The 21,924-nt window shown below is 43.3% G+C and overlaps 1 protein-coding gene across 2 annotated transcripts in view; it reads left to right on the top strand.

The window, feature by feature from the left end:
- Positions 1-21,924, top strand: part of rock2a (rho-associated, coiled-coil containing protein kinase 2a) — an 80,639-nt gene that overhangs the window by 37,163 nt on the left and 21,552 nt on the right. For both annotated transcript variants that reach the window (XM_079527897.1, XM_079527898.1), the window contains exons 5-18: positions 2,242-2,502; positions 3,524-3,671; positions 4,142-4,280; positions 6,085-6,176; positions 8,082-8,241; positions 8,550-8,607; positions 10,814-10,902; positions 11,851-11,899; positions 12,674-12,809; positions 15,035-15,126; positions 17,185-17,431; positions 19,059-19,165; positions 19,684-19,840; positions 21,147-21,307. In XM_079527897.1, the coding sequence (XP_079384023.1) occupies positions 2,242-2,502; positions 3,524-3,671; positions 4,142-4,280; positions 6,085-6,176; positions 8,082-8,241; positions 8,550-8,607; positions 10,814-10,902; positions 11,851-11,899; positions 12,674-12,809; positions 15,035-15,126; positions 17,185-17,431; positions 19,059-19,165; positions 19,684-19,840; positions 21,147-21,307 (1,896 nt within the window). The remainder of the gene's footprint in view (positions 1-2,241; positions 2,503-3,523; positions 3,672-4,141; positions 4,281-6,084; positions 6,177-8,081; positions 8,242-8,549; positions 8,608-10,813; positions 10,903-11,850; positions 11,900-12,673; positions 12,810-15,034; positions 15,127-17,184; positions 17,432-19,058; positions 19,166-19,683; positions 19,841-21,146; positions 21,308-21,924) is intronic.

Below are 21,924 nucleotides of genomic sequence, written 5' to 3'. Positions count from 1 at the left end.
ACGGGCTGTTCACATGGTCATGAACACAACGCAGTGTCATGCAGCGCGTTGGAAGCTTGTGAGATATTTGAAAATGTACGAACGATTATGACGATCATGCAAAATCATTGTGATTATCAATCTATCTATAAATGCACCAAGTCTCTGTACGTCTGTCTGTGTGTATTGTGTAATCCACGTAACTCCAGAGTCGTTCGCCCCACCAACTTCAAATTCGACACACGCGTTCCACCCCACCACAGTTGTCCAGAACCGCCCCAAAAAGGGCATCTGCCTGGGCTCTGGACTGGGCCTGTTCTGACATCATTCTAACGTCTGCATATACTCCATATTTGGTCATGCCTGACAAAGAACAATACATGGGAAATCAACAAATTGACATAACGACTAAATTGACCAAATTTCCAGATGGATCCCTTGCAGTTCTGTAAGTCTGAGAGTGGACACATTTGTACACTCTGAGTTATGGCAGGTCTTTTCAAATGTGAAACGTATAATGCTGTGTTCACACTGTCAGATACAAAGATGCAACACTGCACAGCATAATGTTGCGTTCACACTGGCAGATACGAAGATACAACGCTGCACAGCATAATGTTGCGTTCACACTGGCAGATACAAAGATACAACGCTGCACACCATAATGTTGCGTTCACACTGGCAGATACAAAGATACAACGCTGCACAGCATAATGTTGCGTTCACACTGGCAGATACAAAGATACAACGCTACACAGTATATTATTTGTAGCTTTGTATCTGTTGTCGCTTTTATAGCAGCTACACACATCACATGTAACTTTATCTTCACGCACGCACGCACGCACGCACGCACGCACGCACGCACGCACGCACGCACGCACGCACGCACACCCATGGACGGACTGCAAAACATACCCCATGTCTTCGGCCTGGTGGAGACAAAAAAAGTTAACTGAACTAAATAAAAACTACAAAAAAAGAAATAATCGATAAGTAACTGATACTGTCATTGTGTGTTTACAAAACTAACTGAAATTATTGACATAATGCCCTTAGTTTTTGTTTATTTATAAGGTTTTTGGGATGATATGAATTTATTGATTTCGCTGTACCATATGCATAAATAAATGCTGTCTTTTGTTACGTTTTCATTGCACAATGTTCAATCGTGCACCTGACAAATAACCCGAAGTAAAAAAAATAAAACACCAAAACGAATATTCGCAATTTCAAAAATAAAAACGATACTAGCAAATCCGCTTAAAAACCGAATTAAAACTAACCTAATTAGAATTAGAAGAATGATCCAAAAGGAACTAAAAACAAAACCAAAACTAGAAAAAGTGCCCTTCTGGGCACAGGTCTCCACCAGGAGGATAGGACTGTGTGAGATGTTTGGCAAAATGTTTAGGATTAATATAAACATGTTTTTGAGGCATTTTGTTCCAAAAATGTGTTTTGCAAAAATCAACCTGTTGGTGGCGCTATAACAGGCCAATGTGAAAAGGGTGGGATATATTCCTCAGCCTAGTAAGAAAATGTGTGAAAGATTTCACGTAAATTGCATGCTGCGTTCATGATTTGAGGCTTTTGTTCAAAACGGGGCAATCTTGCAAACTGTGAAAGCTAATTATAGCCAATTAGGATGGAATATGAAATATCGGACAGATCCGACTTGAGCACATGACCATAGAGATAGTGTGTAACGATTTGTGAGATTTGTGGACAGAATCTGGAGGAGTAATATCAAAAAATGTGTTTTACAAAAGTCGGCCTCCTGGTGGCGCTATAAAAGGCAGATGTGGAAAATGCAGGTCAACGGTTTGTCCTTGGCCTCTAGGGAGTGTGCATGCAACGTTTCACGCAGATCGGTGCAGTTTTAGGTAAAACATGTGAAAAGCTGCCTCATGGTGGCGCTATAACAGGCCGTTCTGGAAAATGTGGGGCAGAGGTTCATCGTTGGCATCCAGGGAGTGTGTGCGCAAAGTTTGGCATCGACCGGGTTAACGGTGCCGGAGATTAGCTGGTAACAGACGGACGGAAGGAAGGACGCACGCACACACGCACACACACACGGACGGAGTGCAAAACATACTCTCTCCCCATGCCTTCGGCCTGGTGGAGACAAAAATCCCAAACTATTCTAACCGTGTGTGTGTGTGTGTGTGTGTGTGTGTGTGTGTGTGTGTGTGTTTGTTTGTTTGTTTGTTTGTGCGTGTGTGTGCGTGCGTGTGCGTGCGTGCGGGTGCGTGTCCACAGCTGTGCTGTGCCTTCCAGGACGAGCACTACCTGTACATGGTGATGGAGTACATGCCGGGAGGGGACCTGGTCAACCTGACCAGCACGTACGACGTGCCGGAGAAGTGGGCGCGCTTCTACACGGCGGAGGTGGTGCTGGCCCTGGACGCCATCCACAGCATGGGCTTCATCCACCGCGACGTCAAGCCCGACAACATGCTGCTGGACCGCCACGGGCACCTCAAGCTGGCCGACTTCGGCACCTGCATGAAGATGGACACCGTGAGTTACTGGGCCTTTCATTCCTCTTTTTAGCCCAGGGGGTTCCCAAACTTTTTCATGTCAAGGACTCCCCAAATTGACACTAATTAGCCCAAGGACCCCACATTTGAAACTATATTCCAGGGACCCCCATGAGAGAAGATTTTTCACGGCTCTATATCGATCATATTCGGCTATTCGGTTTACGGCCAACTGTTTCCTATATTTGGTATTCTGTTTTCGCTGAAGAATTTCCCATTCGGTGCATCCCTAAGTTAACTCTTTAATTGCCGAGGTTAAGTTCAAGGTTAGGTCTGTCACGGCAAGCTTGTCAGACGCGAGGTCTTATTTCCGGGTCAGCCGCTATAGTTACTTCTGTTTCGTCAGAAGCGCTAATAATAATATAGTACCGCGAGGTCAGGGGATTTTTTTTATTGAGCTAAAACATTGAGGTTCTGTAATGAATCACCTCAATCTGAGCCTCAATTCCGAGAAAAACGCAGCTGAAGATCGTCGCTAAAGATAGAGTGGAGGGACTGAAAATATTCAATATTCAACGACGTCACACTGCGGAAGCAAAGCTTTGCCAGGGCGACGGAGATGCCAAGAACCGCTAAATATAAGACTGGCAATTCTGGATGCATTATATATATCCTAATTAGTCGTCAAATGTCGTCCTTAGCAGACTGTGACTTTCCAGGTCTTAACCCATTCAGGACGGGAACCCCTTTTGGTGTTTTAAGCATTATGTTATACTTTAGCCATTGACAAATAGCAGATCTACAAGCTCATAGCGCGGCACCGAGTGCCGTGCTACGAGCTTGTAGATCTGCTATTTTTGAAAAGTAGTGAAAATGGGAAGCAAATCCTTCAATATTTATTCTTTCCGAGCGAACCTTTTTAATGAGACAGTTGGAGCACAACTGAAATGGAAACGGAGGTTTTTCAGAAAAACTGTCTGAAGACGTTTTTTAGAATCTTGGTTCTCAGGTCTCGGTGGGTTAAACAACGTGAGGGTCTTGGGTGTTTTTTTGTCTTGCAGCAGACGGGCATGGTGCACTGTGACACGGCGGTGGGCACGCCCGACTACATCTCCCCCGAGGTGCTGAAGTCCCAGGGCGGAGACGGCTACTACGGCAGAGAGTGTGACTGGTGGTCCGTGGGGGTGTTCATCTTCGAGATGCTCGTCGGTCAGTCCACGGTGTCTTCTTCGTGAATAATCCTTTTGGCCTGTTTAGCCTGTCTGCACGCACGCACGCACGCACGCACGCACGCACGCACGCACGCACAGCTACAGTGCACGTGCAGATGATTGCACATAGGATCATTCACTAGGCCTTTCTAGGCATGAGCCACAAAGTGCTGCACAGGAATAATAACAAGAAAATGTCACAATAGAAAAAGATTATATATAAAATAAATAAACCCACAACACAGCCTCAGGCGCCTGCCACTTTAAGGACCACTTCAACGCTTTTCAACCTGTCTTCATAAAATTGGTCCTCACTAATAATCATGATAAAATAGCAAAAAAAAAGATCTACTCGGTCTGTGTCTCATAGGAGGGCTTCGGGCTGTTCAGAAACCCGTCCACCAGTGACATCACCGATGGAGAATACATCAATGGTTCCTCATGATAACTTCTCTCTCTCTCTGTCAGGTGACACGCCGTTCTACGCTGACTCTCTGGTGGGAACCTACAGTAAGATCATGGACCACAAGAACTCTCTCAACTTCCCCGATGATGTGGAGATCTCCAAGGACGCCAAGAACATCATCTGTGCCTTCCTGACCGACAGGTGAGAACATCATCTGTGCCTTCCTGACCGTCAGGTAAGAACATCATAATGTGCCTTCCTGACCGACAGGTAAGAACATCATAATGTGCCTTCCTGACCGACAGGTAAGAACATCATAATGTGCCTTCCTGACCGTCAGGTAAGAACATCACATGTGCCTTCCTGACCGTCAGGTAAGAACATCACATGTGCCTTCCTGACCGTCAGGTAAGAACATCACATGTGCCTTCCTGACCGTCAGGTAAGAACATCATCTGTGCCTTCCTGACCGACAGGTGAGAACATCATAATGTGCCTTCCTGACCGTCAGGTAAGAACATCACATGTGCCTTCCTGACCGTCAGGTAAGAACATCATCTGTGCCTTCCTGACCGTCAGGTAAGAACATCATAATGTGCCTTCCTGACCGTCAGGTAAGAACATCACATGTGCCTTCCTGACCGTCGGGTAAGAACATCACATGTGCCTTCCTGACCGTCAGGTAAGAACATCACATGTGCCTTCCTGACCATCAGGTAAGAACATCATCTGTGCCTTCCTGACCGACAGGTGAGAACATCATAATGTGCCTTCCTGACCGTCAGGTAAGAACATCACATGTGCCTTCCTGACCGACAGGTAAGAACATCATCTGTGCCTTCCTGACCGTCAGGTAAGAACATCATCTGTTCCTTCCTGACTGTCAGGTAAGAACATCATCTGTTCCTTCCTGACCGTCAGGTAAGAACATCATCTGTGCCTTCCTGACCGTCAGGTAAGAACATCATCTGTTCCTTCCTGACTGTCAGGTAAGAACATCACATGTGCCTTCCTGACCGTCGGGTAAGAACATCACATGTGCCTTCCTGACCGTCGGGTAAGAACATCACATGTGCCTTCCTGACCGTCATGTAAGTCAGTGGTTCTCAAACTGTGGTGCGTGCACCCCTTGTGGTGCGCAAGCACCTTCTAGGGGGTGCGCGACATGAGTCTAATGGTGGTGCTATGGTTTTATTTTAAATCTATTAACATATTATGCCAATATATGGCAAGTAATGCAGCATATAGCCTATGCTGCATATATTATGCCATATTCAGGTTAATATATGTGCATATATGTGGATAAAAAGGAAATATATGTCACTAGATAGCTTATGCAATTTATATTTCCATGTGGGGGGGGGTCAGCTAGGTCGGGAGGTAACAGGGGGTGCATGGCCAAAAAGGTTTGGGAACCGCTGAGGTAAGTCATGGCTTTAAAAATAAAAATAACGTTCTCTACGGTAAATGGAACTCACAACCACTGTTTCCCTAACAGTGGGTCGGGATCTATTTGTGGGTCACGGGTAAATTTTTCAGGGTCACGACTCAAGTAAAAATCCCATTTTCTTTTCCTATATTTAAAAAAAAATAGCATTTATATATATATATATATAGCATTTTATACATTTCCGTGCATTAAAAAAGTAGTGAAATTAGCCGATCTACATGTGCACTTTCTGATGAGATTCTGGGCAAACGTCTAATCTCTCTTTTGGGCTTTTGGCTCTAGAGCAGGGGTCTTTTTCATGTCGAGGACCCCTGAAGGGACCCATGAGAGGGGTCCCTTCAGGTCTCTTCTTCATCTCTCTCAGAGAGAGATGAAGCAGGGACCCCCCCCCCCCACTACATATATAGTGTATACAATTGTGTTGCAGATGAAACTTTTCCATTAGATGTCATAGATGGCTTCATAGGCACTGCATAGTGCATAATAATAAGTCTGTGTTGCTCAGCAGAAGAGACACTGGATAATCAGAGAGGTTTGATGCTTTTTGTTTTTGAGGGAGGTGCGGTTGGGCCGGAACGGCATGGAGGAAATCAAGCGGCACCCCTTCTTTAAGAACGACCAGTGGACCTTCAGCACCATCAGAGACAGTACGTATACGTACGCCGTATACAACAACAACCTCAGTTGTCTGTGGCAAAATGTCATCGAAATCCGGGGAGTTTTCTGAAAAACCTTTGTTTCTATATCAGTGGTTATAGAAAATGAATCAAATCCGCACATCCAGTCGAGTAAGAGTCTTTGTTTAATGATCATAGTGATCCGCAGCAGCAGTCATACCAGACAGACAAACGCGTTTCGGCGCGCAGGCCTTCGTCAGTGTCAAAATTGGCAGTAGCAACGGAAATGACATAGCTATATAGAATTTTTATGTTCAATTAAAAGGGACTGTACAGCCGTGTCTCATTATTGAAGACATACATAGTAGTGAACATACATATTATTATAAGAAATCAATGTCTCATTACAGAATCCACATTACAAAAAAAGTTATTCATAGAAAACACCAATTCCTTGAAGTGATCTATATCAGTGGTTCTCACACTTTTTCATGTCAAGGAATGATGTGTATTTGGCCGCAGATCCCCCATCTCAAAATACGTTGTTCCAGGGACCCCCCCCCCCCCCCCCCCCCCCAAGAAGCAAATACAAATGTTGTGAAAGAGTATAATATCTTTCACAACATTTTTAACCCTAATATCTATTATATTCAAAGATTTGCTCCCATTTGCATGGTTTTTCAAAAATAGCGAAGCTCGTATCGTGGCACTCGGTGCCGCACTATGAGCTTGTTCCGTTCTTTCTTTCTTTTTTCCCGCCTAATTTTGAACCAATGAAATGGTTCAGATCCCTAATAGTTGGTTCGGAACTGGAACCAAAAAAGGAACATTTTCTTTGCCCTGTAGAAGGAACCAAAATGTCTAATTTCCCTTTTGGGTCACGGGCTAGAAATGTTTGGAAGCCACTGCTGTGCACGCTTCTGTGTGACGGCGACGATGTGCACATTGTTCGAGTGAGGTCGTAGGAGAGTCCATAGTTAATGAGGGGAGGACTGAAGACTGGATGAACTGGTCGGGTTAGTAGAGAAGGAAATAATTTAGATGGACACGCAAGTTCACTGGGTTTTCAAACCCGTTGTGTCCAAGGCATACCAATAGGCAAGTCAAAATCTCAAGGCACACGCATGTAGCTCTGTGAAAATAGCGACCTCCTCATGCAATGCATCACATCGTGTTGTGAGCTTGTATTTTAGAAAATGTACGAAGAAAAAAAAAGTCGACCGGTAATTTAAAATGAAAGATTTTTTTGCCCAAAACAAGGATGACTTGCCCAACTGCTCCTAATAGTTCGGATGAGTTCAATACAGAGCACGAATTTCACGCAAATGTACCGTGGCAATAAAAATAAAAATAGACCATATCCATATCCACCACTGTCGGGGGGGGGGGGGGGGGGGGCGGAAACTACTTATCTCCTTATTTTAACTTTGTGTTTTTTCCTTAAAAAAAAATTGTAAACTTTATTTTTACATTTCTTCACATGACAATACACATGTATGCAAGAAAACACACAAACATATACAACCCTTTTTCACATTGCAATCTGCATTCTTAAAGGAGCATTCAGTGATTTGGATGATTTGGAAAACCACCCAGTCCGTCCCGGTAACAAAATGTGCACATGCACGCTCTACAGTGGGGGGAAGTGCAACAGGCCAACAGCATGTGCACCAAGGCCCGCCCCCAGTCGATCATGATTGGAGGAAGGCCCCTCTCATCCTGATTGGATGAAGGCTTTGCCACCCGCCACCAAAACTGAAACTAGGGTTTTTTGACCCCAGGGGCTCACTGGGGACAGGGAGGAACTCCTTATATGGTCAGCACACTCTATAGTAGGGAGGATTATCCAGAAAAAAATAAAAAATAAGTGATATTTGAATTAAGTAAAATCACTGAATATACCTTTAACGTCTCTCTCTTCTCCTTCTCTGCCAGCGGTTGCGCCAGTGGTCCCAGAGCTCAGCAGTGACATCGACACCAGTAACTTTGATGAAATTGAAGAGATAAAGGGCGACGTGGAGTCTTTCCCAACACCTAAGGCCTTTGTTGGAAATCAGCTGCCCTTTGTTGGATTCACCTATTTCAAGGAGGACCAGTAAGGCTTCTGTTTTGCTGTCAGTTGCTGTTGATACAGGAACACTGTTTTCTCGTACGTTTTTTTTGGCCTATGTTTTTATTCCGGATGTAAATATGCGCACACTAGTATAACATTAATGTGTCTATAAACATAGGTGCGTTTAAGAGGGCATTGTGTTTACGTTTGAGGTTGAGCGTTTGTAACAAGCGTTTGTAACAAGTCGCGAATAGTAATGAGAAACATTCAAAGAAGTAACAAAAGTAAACTAGCTAGCACACATTTTCGTACACGTTCATAGTTACAACTTTCTACGTTTCTTTCTCCAGACTGCTCGCCTCAAATAATCGGTCTGATGCACATGAAAATTCGGAAACCATGAAAGAGGTGAGTACCACTGCACCACGCAATGTTTGCCAGGTGTTGTTTGGACTGCATGCAAATGATGTCGACGTGGAATGCGAGCTTCACAGCATAACTAGAGAGACATGACCGAACATCAGCACTAATAACGTCCTCATGATTATTTCAACCCATTTAGGCCTGATTCCAGATTCTACAAATTCTTCAAATCATGACAGTTTTCTGAAAAAACGTATGATTTGCGTCACATTTTCACGATTTTTCAAAAATAGCAGACCTAAGTGGCACGCTATGAGCTTGTAGATCTGCTATTTTTCAATAGCTAAATTATAACATAATGTCTAAAACACAAAGGGGTTCCCGCCCAAAATGGGTTAAATACACTTGACTCAAAGTGAACGTGAATTGAACCATAAAGAAAGATTTCTAGATTCAACCGCATGAACTCTTTAGAGTTCCTCTTCTGGACATGGCTTGTTTTACGACGCGTTGTATGCTTGTAGATTGGCTATTTAAAGAGATTTGGTGTAGAGTTAGTAGACTATAGAGGGAAGAAAGGAGGGGGGCCCAAGTATAGACCCCTGGGGCACCACGGTATAATTATGCGTTAGCCTCCTGACAACCTTCTGTCATGTCGTATTACGTATTGATTATTCATGTTCAGTAAAAGTACAATATCGCGCAGGCGCTATGGAGATTGTAACTGCATAAATGTGTCATGTAAATACAATATTTCGGTGGAGACATTTTGTGTATCTGTATGCCTGCTGAAGGTCTATGACAGGGGTTCTCAACCCGTGGGTCGCGACCCCTTGGGGGGTCGCCAAATTATTTTTATTTATAATAATAATAATAATACATTTATATATTTTTTTTTTAATGCAACTGGAAAATGGAAATTAAGAGTTTACATATAGTACATGCATACACCTTCCCTAATGATTATATCTGGTTTCAGTATTTATTTATGGTGTATTGTCTCTATTATTAAGGTTATTGTAGCAGTCAATGTATATTGGGGGTCGGGAGTGGGCGGGGTGGGGCTCCCGAGACGTTGCCAAAGCATTTTCAGGGGTCCCCGGCCAAAAACGTTGAGAACCCCTGGTCTATGACTTACTTAAACTATGCTGTACATTGCATTACATTTTGGAGGTTTCCACTCTCACTCCGGCGCGTCGTGGAACAACTCTTCACAATTTGTATTTGTGAAAAGATAGATTGCAGGAAACGGCTAGTACACTATATCCTCAAATTAAGTCCAGATCTGTTTCTTAAACTTTGAATTTCCAGTCATTTTTATCTTGGTTATCTTGGCATACTTGATACGAGTCCAAAGTATCTCTGGACCAAAAAGTGCAATGATAGATTATCTTCATTCGTGTCATTCTTAATATGTGTTATCTATTGCCTTTTATCTGCATATGAAAGCTGTGAGACGGTGTGTGTGATAGCGGAGTGTTCTCATGGAACATTATGAAAGCTGGGAGACGGTGTGTTATAGCGGTTCTCATGGAACATTATGAAAGCTGGGAGACGGTGTGTTATAGCGGTTCTCATGGAACATTATGAAAGCTGGGAGACGGTGTGTGTGATAGCGGAGCGTTCTCATGGAACATTATGAAAGCTGTGAGACGGTGTGTGTGATAGCGGAGCGTTCTCATGGAACATTATGAAAGCTGGGAGACGGTGTGTGTGATAGCGGAGCGTTCTCATGGAACATTATGAAAGCTGGGAGACGGTGTGTTATAGCGGTTCTCATGGAACATTGGGTGTGACTCGGATTGAAGTAATCACGAACATATGTGGTGGTGTGCACTCTTCGTTGGTTTGATGCTACACGTGTGATCCTTGAAAAGTGTGATGTAAAATAATAAGGCCTTTTAAAATGGCGTGCAAAGTCTAAAATGTAGAAATGCCCCTGGTAAAATTAGATGTAGATGATTTGTTTTCCTTGCGTTGTATTTGTGCTTGTTTTGTTATCGATACATTGATATTAACCACTATTTACCCTATATTCGTAGTTCAAAACGTGAATGCCAGTAGGGTTATTATTGTGAAAAGCCAATGTACAAGCTCACAGTGCGTCCGGCTATTTCCCCCCGAATGTCCTCCCCCAGAATAGGAACGCTAGTATTATTCACGTTGTTCATTCTGACTGGCATGAAAGTCTTAAATCTAAGTCGCCTAACTCTGCAGAAACCCTGTGTCACTCTTCCCTCTCCCTCTGCAGACGGCAGCGCTGCAGAAGAAACTCCAGCATCTGGAGGAGCACCTAAACAACGAGATGCAGTCCAAAGACGAACTAGAGCACAAATACAGGTAAACGTTTGGAACCATTCAAAAAGGGCGGCTGTGGCTCAGGAGGTAGAGCAGGTCGTCCAATGATCCCTGGGTCGGCGGTTCGAATCCCGGCTCCTCCTGTCCACATGTCGAAGTGTCCTTGGGCAAGACACTGAACCCTACATTGCCTCCAATGAGTCGGTCGGTGTGAGCTGGCCACCATTGGTGTGTGAATGTGGGAAGTGAGGACGCTGGCGTCGACTGTTCGCCAATTCACAATGTATGATAATGAACCATTGTAAAGCGCTTTGAGCACTTGGAAAAGCGCTATTAAAATGCAATTCACTAAAAATGCAATTCATTACAAATATCAGTCCTATGCGGTGAGAAAACAAATGAATATTCAACACTTTCTCGCATGACGGTGTCTTGCAAAAGTAGCAAAAAAATAGCCATCTGTACAAGCTTTCAACGCATTGTGCTTGTAGATCTTCTCTTTTTTTGGGAAAATGTTCGAAAAGGACATGCCCAAAAAAGGGAGGCCAGGTTTAATGGGGTTAAGTGTTTCTGTGGGTATTATAAATATTGAACCGATAAAAAGTATTAACAAGTAACAATATCTTGCGACTAAATAACTACACTATATCAAGGTTCTTTTTTTTCTTCTTCCATATCCTGGAAAAGTACCGGTTTTGGACATGCTGGTTTTCCACCCGATATGTTTTAAGACTTGGATGATCCTTTCACGTTCGCTCGTCACCGCAAAGCCTGATTTATGCTCGGTTGTGTGTGCCAGTGTGCGCGACGAAAATAGCCGATCGACAAGCTCACGGCGCGTCGCAGCACGGCAAGTTGTGAGCTTGTACTTCGGCTTATTTCTGGAGACACTGAAGCGAGACACTGGCGCGTAACCGCTATGTATAAATCAGGCTTATTGGCTTAATACCGGAGCTGTTTTTATCATTCTGCCATGTTTTCTTTGTGCAGGACGGCCACCGGTCGTCTAGAGAAGATCTCCAAAGAGCTGGAAGAAGAGGTAAGCTATTTATTTTTTTAGACGTAGAGTAAAATGCAGAGGGATCTTCTCTGACACCTGTTGCTGTTAATGTTTTTATTCATGGTGTACTGTTGCTGCCCTGTTTGACAAATCCTATTTTAGGCATGAAGGCCTTGCTCACTGTGTGTAGGCAGATCGCTCTTCTTCTGTTGTCGTTTGTCTGATTATACAGACTCAAATTGCTCTTTTGTTTTTCCCCATTCATCACAATATATAATGGAGCATTATTCCCCGGGTGACTAGCAGCAATCTATCTGTTCTGTACATCTAGTCTTCCAAACATTATCTTCCAGTGGCAATTTAGGGATCCAATTCTTACAGAACTGATTACAGGCATTGTAAATGAGTTTTGAGTAGCTCATCAAAACTATTTAAGGCAGCCTAATTTATGTTTCAGCAAAAAAGTGATTATTATTATTATTATTATTATTATTATTCATTTAATTAATTAATAGTTTTTTCTTCTTTTAAGTGTTGACAATTTCTTTGCAGAAAATAAGAAATATTTGTTCTCTGACGGGGATAGTATAATGCATAGGGGCCGGGCATTCAAATACAGTACAGTAATGTACAGTACAGTTAAGAATACAGCGTAAAATATACTAGTTATGTTCTTCTTTATTCCCTGACATGTGACATTAAAACACGATACCACAGACAGTAAGACAAAGTATGAGGTAAAAAAAGTTTAAAAAAAAAATACAACTTAAAAGAACAGATTTTTCAAACTTTTCCCGGGTTGCCGTTTGGCAGGTGACCGGCAGAAAGAACCTGGAGTCTACTCTGATGCAGCTGGAGAGGGAGAAGGCCTTGCTGCAGCACAAGAGCCTGGAGAGCAACCGCAAGGCGGAGAGCGAGGCCGACCGCAAGCGCTGCCTGGAGAACGAAGGTACACGCACGGCGGAATATATTATATTATTACATAGATGGGGATCTAGCCAGCGTTGTTTTTGGCAGCACGTTTTGGTTTTAGTCATAGTCTCTTGAATAGTTTTCATTTAGTTTTAGTGACAAGACAGGGCCTTGATGCCGTCGTAATTATAGCCGATCTTCTAGCCCACGTCGCGTTGTGGGCTTGTAGATCGATTTTCAGCATTACTAATTGTAAAATGACTTATAGTGGATCTCTTATCCACTAGTCCAGGGGTTCTTAACCCGTGGGTCGCGACCCCTCAGGGGGTCGCCAAATTATATTATATTATTTTTTTTTGCAACTGAATATGCAAAAAAAAAACTCCCCGGGGACCCCCACATGGTAACTCTGTCATTTCTCGACCGTTTCGGACGTGGGGCGGCTTGCCGGAACCGGGCCGGCAGCCTGTCTGCGTTCCTGTAGGTCTGGAACTTCCGGGGACCCCACGGGGACCCCCACACGGAGTTGCACCACTCACTTCACACGGGTGTGATTTTAGGATTACACACGCTTCAATTTGCCTTCAAGTTCAATACATTTAACAGTGCAACATGCTCGCACGGTAATTCCACAGCCCTACTTTTCCTTTCGTTCTGGAAAACCTTTTTTTTTTTTTCAACCATAATTATGTAAATGATACGTTATGGTCTCTGATGCATACACTTGTTATGGTGGACCGCAAGAAATACACACTTGCGATATACATGATCAGACTTAGATAATAACTTTAAACAGATCATAAGTTTAAACTTGAAACCATGTCTGATGACACACACACACACACACACACACACACACACACACACACACACACACACACACACACACACACACCCCAATAGAAATAATCTCAATTCTGCGTGTGTCATAACGTTTCCAACATATCCATGTTGTTTGTGGACATGCTGCAGTTTGGAGGGTATCATCATGTCCTGTGTGGTCAAATGGGACTGAACTTTAGTTTCGGTTAATAATGCTATGTAATGTATTTCATTACTTTGAGAAGATTCAAATCCTTTGGGGGGGTTACTTGTCACTTTGGGAGAAGAACAGCCACGTTGTATCGATCGAACTGAGAGATAATCCAACCCCCGGACGTGGTTGAGGTTTTGGCTCGCGTGTGTGCTCAGACAACAGTGGACAGTCACAGTGTGTGGTTGAGGTTTTTTAGATCATACAGTTTGTGTTGCTCTCTGCTCTTAACCCATTTTGGGCGGGAACCCCTTTTGGTGTTAGCATTATGTTATGCTTTAGCTATTGAAAAATAGCAGATCTACAAGCTCATAGCGCGCCACCGAGTGGCGCGCTATGAACTTGTAGGTCTGCTATTTTTGAAAAATCAAAGAACGACTGACATAGAAACATAGCTTTTTCAGAAAACTGTCAGGATGTAGAAGACATTTTTAGAATCTGATCTCAGGTCAGAATGGGTTAACACTTAACAGTGAACTGTGGTTGAGGTTTAAAGCTCAGCGTTGCTCTCGGGCAGAAACCTCTTATCTCCATATTCTAACTTTTTGTGTTTTCTTTTCTCTCCGTAAATGAACGCCCTACTTCAGTGGGTTTCAACCCTTTTCATATCAGGGTCCATTATTTCCCAGACCCAAGACTAAAGAATATTTTGTTATCGTTGGATAAGACATTGTCCACAATAGAGAGTATGCGCATGCTTAAAGTGAATGGCACATCGAGTGGCAAATCGAGTGGCAAAGCAACAGGCAAAGTGAGTTTAACATTGTTTAATGTTGTTTAATGCAATCAGATAAGACTTTTCTGTGTGGATGTATGGGCTGTCAAGGCCAGAAAGTAGTTTTTTGCCACTCAGTACAGTAGGTGTTCCTGCATAACTTCATGGTTTGATGATGATGTCACACGCATACCCTCTATTGTGTAGTTGTGTAGATTAACAATAATTTAACTCTTGAGAGTGTGAAATGACACCAAATGGACCCAGCTCGCAAGAGTTAAAGATCTAATGAGGGTCCATTTGGTTACCAACTCTCCCATCATTTAGCTGGGGACCACCTGGAACCCCCTCAAGGCCCACTGGTGGTCCCCGGACCACTAGTTGAGAACCACTGTACTACAGCGTCACACAAAAGCTATATTTTTGGACGTGAATCGTGAAAAGCAACGGTTTTGGACTTATAAGGCTTCCACCCGATAGAGACGTCATCCAGTCATGTGTTGCTCGTTAACAGTGAACAGCCTGCGAGACCAGCTGGACGACATGAAACGAAGGAACCAGAACTCACACATCTCCAACGAGAAGAACATCCACCTTCAGAAACAGGTGAGCCACCTAACGCCTCCTAGAATATATATTTTTTATATATATATATATAATATATATTTTTTAAATAAATTGTAATAATATAATTGATCTTTTTGGAAAAACAATGACATTTTATTGAGTTAACCTGGCATCAATATTTTGTATAGATATATATATATATATATATATAAAAATAAAAAAAATGGCAGATCTGATGGGTCAAAAATGAAGAGGACCAAGTGCAGATCCCTGGGGGACTCCGGTCTAAGGTTTAAAGGGTAAGACCACTTTTTTAGAGGTTTGGGTTGTTTTCTTACCTTATTATGGGCAAACTAGTCCATTCCATGAGTTATTTCGCTCCGTTGTGTTGTTTATTAGAAATTTGAGAAATAAAAAAAGTCGCTCATTGACTTCCATTGTAACAGGGAAACAGCTTTCAACGTCAGTCTTTTAGCACATGAACCAACGCAACAAAAGCTGATTCTGACAGTTTATGACACCAGGAAAACTCATACGGTTTTATTTTCGTCTTTTAAGATAGATTTATAAAGTTACTATTTTAGTTGGAGATAGACTGAAGCAGTGCTACGGCGTTCTCGCGGGTCGTCTTGCGAGGTTTCGTTTGTAAACAGAAGTCTCCACGCTGTTTGAGATGCATCCAGCTGCAGCCTCGCATATGAGCAGTCCCAGACACAGACACTTTACACACTTCTTCTAAAGTGTCTCCCTCAAACACGTCCATTGTGTATGTTTTTAGTGACAAGCGGACGAGATCAAATCCATGTGTTTACATCCCCGTCATTTCCAATAAGGAAGTGGTGTACAGTTTTGGTCCAATCAGATCGTTTTTCACAGCAGTGATTCGGTCGGTGTAGGCATACCTACCGGATCTTCTTTCTACACAAATTAGTCAAAACAAGACAAAGTTGACATTTTTTATTAAAAATAAAACCGTATGAGTTTTCCTGGTGTCATAAACTGTCAGAATCAGCTTTTGTTGCGTTGGTTCATGTGCTAAAAGACTGACTTTGAGAGCTGTTTCCCTGTTACAATGGAAGTCAATGAGCGACTTTTTTTTATTTCTCAAATTTCTAATAAACAACACAACGGAGCGAAATAACTCATGGAATGGACTAGTTTGCCCATAATAAGGTAAGAAAACAACCCAAACCTCTAAAAAAGTGGTCTTACCCTTTAAGTGTTTCGCTTTCTAAAAAATAGAAGACAAGCTCACAACGAAGGATGTGTGTAGATTTGTGAACATTTTTGAGCGACATTGTAAAATATAAACCAAGCTCAAGGCTTGCGAAAAAAATGCAGTCAATAAAGTTATGCTTAAAACTTAAAATTACACTTTTTTTTTTTTACGGCTTGAATCCCCAGAATCCCTATTCTGGCGCAAACGTTCACCTATAATAATATGCTATTTTTGGCGAATCAATTTGTATAGTGAAATAAAAGCGTACTTCTCTTCTCCAACGCTCTTTAAACTAGAGGGTTTTAAATACTGCATTTGCAGCTCAACAAAAGCGAATTCATCCTCCGTCAAGACAGTCCTTGACGGAGCACAATTACACGAATACTTTTTAAGTATCCGTGACGCAATTATAGTGAGCGGTATTCAGTGTTGTTTTTGGCAGCAAATATCTATTTTAGTTTAGTCATAGTCTTTGGGATGAAACTTCATTTAGTTTTAGTCATATTTTAATCACTTGGAATGTTTTAGTGTTAGTCTAGTTTTAGTCAACTAAATCTACGGCCTTGATGTCGTTGTAATAATTTTCAGCATGCAACCAAGTGTAAAATGACTTATACTGGATCTCCTGTCCACTAGTCACTTCCTAACATTTTAGTCTAGTTTTTATTTGTTGACAGAATTGTCAATATATTTAGTCTTAGTTTTAGTCATCATAGCTTAGTTTGTATTTAGTTTCCATTTAGTTTTCGTCAGTGAAAAAAGCTAGTCGACGGACATTTTCCGTCTTAGTTTTAGTCGACGAAATCAACACTGGGCGGTATTGTCATTATTATTTTTTTTGTATCGCGACAAACGATAATCCCCGCGGCCGCTTTCAGCTGGAGGAGGCCAACATGCTGCTGCGGGCCGAGTCGGAGGCGGCGGCCCGCCTGCGCAAGGCGCAGACGGACGGCAGCAAGCAGCTGCAGCAGATGGAGGCCAACGGGCGCGAGCAGCAGGACAAGTGCTGCATGCTGGAGCGCTCCAAGCTGAGCCTGGAGAAGGAGTGCATCGGCCTGCAGGCCGCCCTGGAGGCCGAGCGGAGGGAGCGCAGCCAGGGCTCCGAGACCATCACCGACCTGATGGGTGAGAGAGCGAGAGGGACGGATGCATGGCTAATACGGCTGTCACGATTACGATTTTACTTAAAGCTGCTATAAGCAATACTATGTCAAAATTTGAATGACCTTTTCCTAGAAGCTTTTTCATTGGTCGATTTGCCTGTCTGGTTCCTGATTGGTTAGTCATTGCGACCGTTTTTTTCGACCAATGACAAAGCTTCTAGGAACATTATGGCCCCTAGATGTGTCACAGAGACACATCTAGCATTCTACCCATTGCTGGCTGTCTGAATTCCAAAAAAGAAAAGAAAAAAAAAACATTTTTGACATATTATTGCTTATAGCAGCTTCAATAGGCTCTATGCACAATATATATATACCATTTCGTAAATAATTCTTCCTTCACAGGTGTAACCGATGATACTAATTATTAATTCTATGTTCCATTTACCGGTAGTGTACAAGTGGTTCTCAAGCCCTGTCGAGCCATGAGGCACATATATATTAGGGTAGGAGCCTATCTACTGTTTCTGTAGCGTGAGGCAGCTTGATGTACAAGTACACCCCCTACACTGCCAGTGTCTCCAGTGAGCCAACGTGCACAATAGCCTCACCCTGACTTTGTTTGAGCAGAATGGAACAGAGCCTTCATTAGTAACACCTGTGAAGGAAGTAGCGAAGGGGCACAAGTTCTTTCTAAAACTGTGCATAGAGCCTGTTGTCGCTCAAATGATTGCGATTTAACGATTCAATTGTTTCTGTCGTTGAACACTGGGAACATTATGAATAGAAATTACATTTCTGTTTGGCTTTTGGGCTTTGTGAACTAAAGTCGCACAGGAAATATGACTATACAAAACTTGCTTGAGAGTTGAGTATCCAGAATCTCAACAAAAAGACATTGGCGTGTGAAAGAGACGAAGGAAAACGGTGAAATGAACTGGGTCATCAGAGCAGAGAATCTTTTTTGAGTGGCAGAGAATCCAAACTGAGGGGCAGAATGAGTGAGCGAGCATGCATGTATATTTTCCTGAGAGACGGACTGTAGGAGAAAACTTTCGCACACCTAGAAATCAGGCGTATGCACAGGTGCGTAGGCCAGTGGACATCAACGAAAGCAATAGAATACACTCGCACACTGTATTTGCTCGGTACATGAGTATTTTCTTATTTAACCCATTTTGGGCGGGAACCCCTTTTGGTGTTAGCATTATGTTATGCTTTAGCTATTGAAAAATAGCAGACCTACAAGCTCATAGCGTGCCACTCGGTGGTTTTTCGTTGAAAAACGAAAGAACGACGGACATAGAAACATAGCTTTTTCAGAAAACTGTCAGGATGTAGAAGACATTTTTAGAATCTGATCTCAGGTCAGAATGGGTTAATGAAGCAACGTTTCGGTCCCTCCGGACCTTCCTCAGGCATCCTTCCTTGAAGATCCTGAGGGACCGAAACGTTGCTTCATTAAATAAGAAAATACTCAGTGTGCGGGTGTATTCTATTGCTTTCACTGAGAGACGGACAGAAGGACCCAAGACACTCACGCTGCACGTGCATGATGTGAACACATTTTCCAGACTCACTCGGTGACCACTCTGCCTTTCTCTCTCTCTCTCTCTCTCTCTCTCAACGCTGACCTGGGCTTTGTACAGGACGCATTTCTGGCCTAGAGGACGAGGTGCGGCAGGCGAGACAGGCTCTGTCCAAAGCGGACACGGAGAAGAGACAGCTCCAAGAGAAACTCACGGATCTGGAGAAGGTACTCCCACGTTGACGTTTGTCACATTTCTCAATTAAAGATTAGTTTTTGGCTTTTTGCCTTTTATTGATAGTAATTAGTGAAGACGGACAGGAAAGTGGGAAGGATAGAAGGGGAGAGACATGCGGCAAAGGTCGTCATGAACGGGACTCGAACACATGACGCGCTGTCAGGCTAGAGCCTATATGTGGCATGCGCCTGGACCACTAGGCCAGCGGGCGCCCACATTTCTCAATTGTTTCTTACCTGTCAGTCAGTTCTTAAAGCTGCACCAAGTCAGTGCTTCCCATACACATTTTTATAGGTCCCTTTTTTTTGCTTCCTACATTTTGTTTTTGTATTATTATTATTTGAATGAATCAATTAAAACACAATTCAATATTATTTCCCCCCCCAGTAATTTCATAAAGAAATCAAAGACAAATCTTAAGAAATTCCATAAATTAGCATTCCATAAAATGCATGCAGGTTACTGTTATTGTTACACTAGTGACTCTACCCCGTCTTCCACCGTGCAGGAGAAGAGCAACAAGGAGATCGATCTCACCTACAAGCTGAAGGTCCTGCAGCAAGGCCTGGAGCAGGAGGAGGCGTCCCACAAGGCCACCAAAGCTCGCCTGGCCGACAAGAGCAAGATCACCACCATCGACGGAGCCAAGTCCGAATCCATGAAGGGTGAGAGCTGTGGCCTCCAAGGGCCGGGGGGTTGGAACCGTATCAATTATTGGCAGTGGTGGAAAGGAACTAAGTACTTTTATTTAAGTACAATTTTGAGGTATTTGTACTTTACTTGAGTATTTCCAATTTCCAGGACTTCTACTCAACTACATCTCGGAGCCAAAATTTGTACTTTTACTTCACTACAATTATTTGAAAACTTTAGTTTCTGCGTTTCAGCGATAAAATAGCAACAACTAAAATAACACAGAGGTGTTCCCGGGCTTGGACGGCAGAACAACGTGTAGGTGTTAACAGGTCTAAATGGGTTAAGACTCAAGAGTAAACAATGTTGTGGAATGGACGACTGCCCGCCATTCAATAATCAGTGGTGGAAAAAGTACTCGATTGTTTTACTTAAGTAAAAGTACCAATACTGCAATTTAGAACTACTCCGTTACAAGTAAAAGTACAAAATCGGCATCAAAATGTACTTAAAGTACTAAAAGTAAAAGTACTCATATTACAGATTGTCCCACTTCACAAGTTCAAAATGTGTACAAAGTCTATTGAAAATAGCAGATCTACAAGCTCACAATGCGTCGTGTTGCCAAAATGTATAGGGTTGAAGTGGTTAATGTATGTTTTCTAATCAAAACAACTTTTGTACTTTTTACTCGAGTACATTTTTGAATTCCGGACTGTTTACTCGTAACGAAGTATAGTTCTACATTGCAGTATTGATACTTTTTTATTAAAAGTAAAATCTTTATGAGTACTTTTTCCACCACTGTTTATGATGCATCAACATGAGGAAACATAAGCCTGAGGGAAAACATGGGCTGAGGGAACAGAGGGCTGAGGGAACTAGAGGGCTGAGGGAACTAGAGGGCTGAGGGAACTAGAGGGCTGAGGGAACTAGAGGGCTGAGGGAACTAGAGGGCTGAGGGGACTAGAGGGCTGAGGGAACTAGAGGGCTGAGGGAACCAGAGGGCTGAGGGAACCAGAGGGCTGAGGGAACCAGAGGGCTGAGGGAACCAGAGGGCTGAGGGAACTAGAGGGCTGAGGGAACATAGGGCTGAGGGAACTAGAGGGCTGAGGGAACTAGAGGGCTGAGAGAACTAGAGGGCTGAGGGAACATAGGGCTGAGGGAACATAGGGCTGAGGGAACAGAGGGCTGAGGGAACTAGAGGGTTGAGGGAACATAGGATCTATTTTGGGCTGAGGGAACATAGGGCTGAGGGAACATAAAGCTGAGGGAACATAGAGCGGAGGGAACATAAAAGTAAAAGTACTTCTTTCCCCAACACTGCCCTGCCTGCAGAGCTGGAGCAGAAGCTGGCGGAGGAGCGCGCCGCCAAGCTGCGCCTGGAGCACCGCATGCTGGAGCTGGAGAAGCACAGCAGCATGACGGACTGCGACTACAAGCAGGCGCTGCAGAAACTGGACGAGCTGCGCAGCACCAAGGACAGGCTCACAGAGGAGGTGCGTGTGCGTGTGCGTGTGCGTGTGCGTGTGTGTGTGTGTGTGCGTGTGTGTGTGTGTGTGTGTGTGTGTGTATATTGTGTAGTGCGATTCGGAAGTCTTTGCACCGCTCCCGGTGGTTCGGTCAAGAACGACAAAAATACTTGGGGTTATGGGTTAATTTCCCCCCTGCCAGACAGCTGTTCTTAATTGAGGAGGTCAGCTTGACCTCAGGTCAGTAATTGAGTCAGTGATTGGGCTGGAGCCGGTGCGCGTGCGTGTGCGTGCGACACTATGTAGTGTAGTGTAGACTGACAGTAAATTGGATTCGAACGTGTGACACGCTGTCAGGCTGGATTAGCAGCCTAGGCGTCTACGCCAGCCGTCCGGGCCTCTAGACCTGAAACTTCTGACTTTATGTTATCAACGTTATTGATATATATATATTTTTTAACGTTAATCTCTCAACTTGTCAATTCAGCTACATTATTTCAGACTTGTATCAGGGATATAATGAACCTCATGAAACAGTGTGGTAAGTGTGACATCTAGTGGCTGAATGTTGTCTATTGCAGTCAGGTTTCCAAACTTTTTAGAGACTATGGGCTCCATTTTCGTCACCGCTAAACCCCTTATCC

Source organism: Electrona antarctica (genome assembly GCF_951216825.1).
Source record: "Electrona antarctica genome assembly, chromosome: 18".
NCBI lineage: Eukaryota > Metazoa > Chordata > Actinopteri > Myctophiformes > Myctophidae > Electrona > Electrona antarctica.
Note: the sequence above shows the minus strand (reverse complement) of the source record. Positions and strands in the feature narration are given on the sequence as shown.